This window comes from Rhinopithecus roxellana, chromosome 12 (assembly GCF_007565055.1).
Source record: "Rhinopithecus roxellana isolate Shanxi Qingling chromosome 12, ASM756505v1, whole genome shotgun sequence".
NCBI classification, from domain to species: Eukaryota; Metazoa; Chordata; class Mammalia; order Primates; family Cercopithecidae; genus Rhinopithecus; species Rhinopithecus roxellana.
Window position 1 is genome coordinate 135,500,517 of NC_044560.1, and position 6,829 is coordinate 135,507,345.

General features: G+C 55.8%; 1 protein-coding gene across 1 annotated transcript; it reads right to left on the reverse strand.

Annotated features, from left to right (window-relative positions):
* Positions 1-366: 366 nt before the first annotated feature.
* Positions 367-5,557, reverse strand: LYPD3 (LY6/PLAUR domain containing 3). The gene is made up of 5 exons (XM_010372419.2): positions 5,378-5,557; positions 4,246-4,377; positions 3,510-3,680; positions 3,072-3,233; positions 367-1,441 (listed from the first exon to the last, which is right to left on the reverse strand). The coding sequence occupies exons 1-5, from the start codon at positions 5,454-5,456 to the stop codon at positions 927-929; spliced, it is 1,059 nt and encodes a 352-aa protein (XP_010370721.1). The 5' UTR covers positions 5,457-5,557; the 3' UTR covers positions 367-926.
* Positions 5,558-6,829: the final 1,272 nt, after the last annotated feature.

Here is a 6,829-nt window from a genome sequence, read left to right on the forward strand (position 1 = left end):
AACACCCAAATACGGGCTAGACCCCAGGAGATGAAAGTTCAACCGCGACTTCCCCCAGGGCTGTGGCTCTAGGTCCAATCTCTCTCCTGTTAAAGGCTTTATGATGCCCACCCTAGCTCAGCTAGAGCGGTTATTGCAAGAAACAAGGTGGAAGGGACTTTTTTTTTTTTTTGAGATAGAGTCTCGCTCTGCCGCCCGGGCTGGAGTGCAGTGGCCGGATCTCAGCTCACTTCAGCTCACTGCAAGCTCCGCCTCCCGGGTTCACGCCATTCTCCTGCCTCAGCCTCCCAAGTAGCTGGGACTACAGGCGCCCGCCACCACGCCCGGCTACTTTTTTGTATTTTTTAGTAGAGACGGGAAGCACTATACAAAGTCATTAAATCTTTATTGAGGCATTTGTGTGCCAGAAACTGATCACACACAGGCATAAGGCATGGTTCCTGCCCTCGAGGAGCTCACAGTCTAGTAAGGAAGACAAATGGGGAACCGATTCCCCAAAGATGGGGGGAGTAGGGGAGGCAGTGCTTAGAGTGGGGAGCCATTGTCCCACTCACCCTACGCTCCAAAGTCCAGGCTGGCTAGGAGAAAGTGAATAGGAAGCTTAGCGTCTTCTCTCTCACCTTCCCTGTGACAGCAGACTTCTCTCACTCTGTCCTAATATCACAAGAGGACAAGCGGAGAGACAAGGATGAGAAGAATACAGGTGCTGTCCTCAAAAAGCTAGAACACCCCTGGCAGGATATATACAATAGTATTTTATTTCCCGAAGCCGCAAACCAGCGCAGCAGAAGCTGGGGATACTGGGGAATGTTGGAAAAACAGGGCCTGGGCCAGCCCAGTCCAGTGGTGGAAACAGGAAGTGTTGGGAAGAGGGAGTACCTAGGGCCAGAGAAGTAGGTGAGAGGGAAATTTCCAGGTGGAGAGGCTCACAGCAGGACACCAGCAGCCACGGCCAACAGAAGGGCTGCCAATCCAGCCGTGGGAGCCACACCGCCTCTATTATGGGGCTGCTGGGGCCCCCCTTTTGCAGGATACTGCCCCAAATTGCTGCGGTCCTGGTGGCCAGCGGCGCCTCCAGTCAATCTGGGCTCCTCATCCTGGGAGGCCTCGTGTTCTACTCCCTGTCTCGGAGTCTGATTGGTTGGGGCTGGCAGGGGTTTGGTGGTGGATGTGGGTCTCACTGGGGCCGAGGTAGAGGTGGTGACAGATGTGGTTGAGGCCACAGATATGGTTGAGGCCACAGTCGTGGACTCTGGAGGGGGCAGCCGGACAAGGGGTGGGATTCGAGGGGAGAAGTAGGTCTTGTTGCGGAGGTCAGAGTTACAGCGGGACCCCTGGCAGCAGGAGCCACTGAGCGTGAACCCTGGGCCTGTTACTCCATCCCGAGTGCAGAATTCATCCTGGACACAGCCCCGGACAGGCAAGGACACGGTCACATTAGCTGCAGGAAGGAGACACAGATAGGTCAGTGGCTGGAGGGAAAGAGGTTGACACAGCCAGAATGAAACTTAGAGGCATCAGACAAGAACAGAGAACCCCACTGGGTGTGGTGGCTCACGCCTGTAGTCCCAGCACTCTGGGAAGCAGAGGCAGGGGGATCACTGGGCAACAGAGTGAGACTCTGTCTTGAAAAAAAAAAAAAAAAAAAAAACAAAACAGAGAACCCCCCAAAATGAGACAGAAGGTCTCTGCATCCATTAATCCCAAAATCTAAACTCAGGTGTCAGGTGCTACTATGAGAAACAGACAGACTCACTGTCTTTGGCACATGGTGGATTAACATTTTCCATTGTGCTTTCAATGGAAATGTGTGTGGGCTGAAATAAAAATAGGGCTTAAAACAAAGGTTTAGACTGAGATATAAGACCTCTCACAAGACCACAGGGCAGAACAAACTTCCTTTACAACCCTCTCGCCATTATCCCCCTAGCCCTCACCCCAGCTTTTACTTCCCCATCAGAATTTAGTCTTAGAGTCAGAGCTACATTCTCCCCACCAGGCTCAGTGGTTCACGCCTGTAAAGCACTCTGGGAGACCTAGGCAGGGGGATCGCTTAGCCCAGGAGTTCAATACCAGCTTGGGCAACATGGACAGACCCCACTGTTACCAAAAATAAAAGTAACCAGTCGTGGCGGTGTACCCCTGTTGTCCCAGCTACTTGGGAGGCTGAGGCAGGAGGACTGCTTGAGCCCAAGAAGTAGAGGCTGCAGTGAACTATGACTGCGCTGCTGCAATGAGCTATGATTGCGCCACTGCACTCCAGTCTAGGTGATAGAGCAAGACCCTGTGTTTAAAAATAAAATTAAAAATAACTACATCTTTTTAAGCATAGCTGGCAAGGGAATGGGGTTTGAAGAACTTCATTTTCCATGGTTACATCTCTCAATACTCTGGGACAGGCGGGGACCCCTTGAGTTTTAAGGGCTAAGAAACTAGAGATTCCCCGCAGTGCCTGGGCCGAAGCTTGGAGGCTTAAATACCTCTTTTTTTTTTTTTTTTTTTTTTTTTTTTTTGAGACGGAGTCTCGCTCTGTCGCCCAGGCTGGAGTGCAGCGGCGCGATCTCAGCTCACTGCAAGCTCCGCCTCCCGGGTTGACGCCATTCTCCTGCCTCAGCCTCCCGAGTAGCTGGGACTACAGGCGCCCGCCACCTCGCCCGGCTAGTTTTTTGTATTTTTTAGTAGAGACGGGGTTTCACCATGTTAGCCAGGATGGTCTCGATCTTCTGACTTCGTGATCCGCCCGCCTCGGCCTCCCAAAGTGCTGGGATTACAGGCTTGAGCCACCGCGCCCGGCCTTAAATACCTCTTAAGTACCTGGCAGCCCTCTATGGAAATGTATGTCTCTCCAAAACACTCTGGGACAAAGCATCACTGTCCCCACACTGTTAATATGTTGGGGGAAGGGACTGCATTTTCCATGATGCCCTAGGATACAAGCACTTAGGCCCCACGGTTCCCAGAATGCATCGCAGGTGAAGGAAACGCTTTGGGTAAAGGGCTCCCTACCGCCCAGGGTGCTTCAGAAGTGCTACCACAACTCCTGTAGGTCCCGTGCTCCAGGGCTCCCTCACCTGCCGTCAAGGTGACGTTGCCGTCGAAGCAGCCATTGTAGACATGATCGCTGGCGTTGTAGCAACTCACAACCGGCGGCGATGTACCCTGGCACGCCTCGCGGCTCAGGCCCACACAGCTGTAGCACTCCACGCCGTTGGGCGGGTATGCACTCTCATTACCTGAGAGGGGGGCCCAGAGGAAGAAAAGGCGTCGAAAGGGTTCAGAAACCGCAGCGCGCCTCCTAGCCCCGCCCCTAAGGCGTGACCCCCGCAGCGCGCAACCTCCTGGTGCCTACAGTCAGACAGTCCCGCCTGCTGCCTCTTGGCCCCGCCCTAGAGTATGACCCCCACACCCAGCACAGGCCGAGTACTCCCCGCTCCGCCCCGGCTCCGCCTCCATCTTGGCGGGCCCGAATGTAGCTCCGCCCCCACAGCTACGGCCCCGCCCCCACGGACCTGCCGGGTCGAGCGCCCGCGAGGTGAGGTTGAGCTTGGCGTTGCAGCGGTCCTGAGCGCATTGCTGCAGCTGGATGAACGCCAGAAGCCCGTGAAGATCCAGGCCGCGGTCATTCTTGCCGGGGAGTCCCGAACCGCAACCTCGCACTGCCATCGAGAATTGTCCGTGGACTGGGCAAAGAGACGGGGGCGGGATTAGATGTGGGCGTGGTCTCAGATGGGGCGTAGCCCAGAGTTGGGTACGGCCTGGGAGGGGCGGGGCCTCAAATAGGCCAACACCACAGGACTGACAGGCCGTAATTGGCAGACTGGAGCCCCCAAAGAGCCACTCAGAGCGGAAAGAACGACCGAAGGAGGGAGGAGCGGGGTCATGGAACGGGGGCGAAACCTCAAAGAGGTGAGTCGGAGGAGACATCCCGGTTGACAGGGATGGGGAGGTCTCAGTGGTGGCGCAGAAAAGGTGCATAGGACGTGACCTCGTTCCAAACCTGAGCTCTCCCAGTCCGCCCCACCCAGTTCTCAACTCTCTGCTCCTCGCCCTTGTAATCGTTAATAGAGAAGCCCTGGCCTGGGAGGAGGGGCGAAGCTGTGTCGTAGGGTCCCGGATAGGCTGAAAGGGAGGGGTGGGGCCGCGTTAAACGGGCGTGGCCAATCCATAAACGACTATAAGGAGGCTGGGTTGGGCTGGGCGGGATGACCCTCCCTTGGTGTGCGTGGCCCGGGGGTCCCCACTCACTGGTCTCCACCGCCCCGACGGCCTCGGTGCAGACGTCCACGCCCGGCGCGCACTTCACCGTCTTCATCTTGTGTGGGGAGCATCCGTCATCTGCTTTCTGCACGCAGCTGTAGCACTCCAAGGTCTGCGCTCCTGGGGGAGCGGAGCCGAGCAGACCTGAGCCCTCCTTGCTAAAGCGTCCACCCCCAAGAGAGAAATAGTCCTTCCCATGGCTCTCTGTCCCGGGATGAGACAGTCCTATTGCACACACTTTTCTAGGGCAGGAGTAGGGAAAAGCTTTCCACAAATCTGGAAGCACAGGAATCACTGGACCCTTTTCCTTCATACCCACTATGCCAACCGTGGGCGTGTCCTTGCCACAGCCCTGTATGCCCGCTGTAGGCGATCCCCGCCATGGAGCCCCTCATCCCGGGGTAGGAGGGATACCTCCTCATAGTTTTCTGCTCAGAATGACAGAACTTCTCCCACAGTAGACTGTGCTAGACTGTGCTTAGTGAGGGATCCCTTCCCACAGCCCCCTTCTGCTCAAATGAGAGAACTCTGCCCACAGCTTCTCTGCCCAGGACAGGGGACTTTTTTGTTTGTTTGTTTGAGACGGAGTCTCGCTATGTTACCAGGCTGGAGTGCAGTGGCGCAATCTCGGCTCACTGCAACCTCCGCTCCCGGATTCAAGCGATTCTCCTCCTCAGCCTCCCGAGTAGCTGCGACTACAGGCGCGTGCCACCACGCCCAGCTAATTTTTGTATTTTTAGTACAGACGGGGTTTCAACATGTTGACCAGGCTGGTCTCGATCGCTTGACCTCATGATCCGCCCGCCTCGGCCTCCCAAAGTGCTGGGATTACGTGCATGAGCCACCGCGCCCGGCCTAGGAGCAGGGTACTTCTTTCCACACCTTCAGGATGGGAAATTTTGCCCACAGATCCCCCTGTCCGTGGTGGGGAACCCTTCCTACTGCCCATGGTGGAGGATGCTTCCCACTGCCCCCTCTGCTCAGGATGGGGAACTTTGCCTACAGTGCCCTCTGCTTATGTGGGGATCCTTCCCACAGCCTCCTCTGTAGGGGGCCAGAGGAGCCTCCTCCCCAGGAGCCCCCATTCTACCCCTTCCACCTCTCCAGGCAGCAGACCCACCTCCGCAAAGCAGCAGCAGCAGCAGCCAGCCTGCGTTCCAGATCACGGCCTGGGCACCTGCTTTCCTGGCGGGGACCATGGCTCCGTCCTGCTCCCTTGGCGTCCCCCCGGGTGTGCCGCCTCCCAGCCCGGGCCCTCTTACCTGAGCCCAGGATGAGTAACCTCGCCCCAGGCAACCCCAGCGTTGCCCAACCGGGCCAACTCAGCGTCGGCTGTGGGGCGGGGCTCCGCCCCTAGGCGAGTCATCCACAGGGAGAGCGGTCCCTGCCCTGTGAAGTTGCCAAGGAGGGAAAGGGTGGGAGCTGAGGTTCCCTGACAGCTCGCGGGAGAAAGTCTGTGTGTGTTTGGAGTGGGGGAGTAGTGGGGCTTAAAGAGAGGCTGGGGCTATTGACATTCAGTGTTTGGTAACTGTTAAATGAGCATCTACAGTGTGCTCGGCTTTGGCCTGGGTAATGCTGGAGATGAAGACAGAACCAGCGCCTGTCCTGGCAGAGCTCACCGTCTGATGGGGGAGACAGATACTAATCAAATAATCGTACAAATTGTTGTTTACCACAGAGACTAAGACACTGAAGGAAAAAGTGTAGTGATACAAGGAGATGTGGAGTCTAGGAGTGGGGCCTGGTCGGTGAGGGCTTCCTTGAGATTATCTGAGATGCAACCTGAAGGGCATGCAGGATTTAGCCAGCTAGAGCAGGTCAAGAGAGGGGCACAGTCCTTTACAAGCAGAGGGACCAGCACGTGGGAACACCTGGAGGTGAGAGGTAGGATGGACCATTCAAACACGGAAAGGAGAGCAGTGCTCCTGAGCTCAGAAGGACATAGGAGAAGGGCAGGAACTGAGATGAAAGAGTCAGGCAGAGGCCAAGACTCTCAGGGCATTAGAGGCCCTGACAAGAGATGTGGATTGATTATGAGAATAGTAGAGAATCTTTAAGAGGGTCTAAATGAGCTGGAGGACATGATAGATTTGCTTCTTAATATGATCAACCTGAGAAATAGTGCAGCTAGCCATCAAGAAGTAAATGGAGCCGGGCGCGGTGGCTCAAGCCTGTAATCCCAGCACTTTGGGAGGCCGAGACGGGCGGATCACGAGGTCAGGAGATCGAGACCATCCTGGCTAATATGGTGAAACCCCGTCTCTACTAAAAAATACAAAAAACTAGCCGGGCGACGAGGCGGGCGCCTGTAGTCCCAGCTACTCGGGAGGCTGAGACAGGAGAATGGCTTGAACCCGGGAGGCGGAGCTTGCAGTGAGCTGAGAGCCGGCCACTGCACTCCAGCCTGGGTGGCAGAGCAAGACTCCGTCTCAAAAAAAAAAAAAAAAAAAAAAAAAAAAAAAAAAAAAAAAAAAAAAAAAAAAAAAGAAGTAAATGGAGACCGGGTGCAGTGGCTCATGCCTGTAATCACAGCACCTGGGGGGGCCGAGGCAGGTGGATCACTTGAGATGAG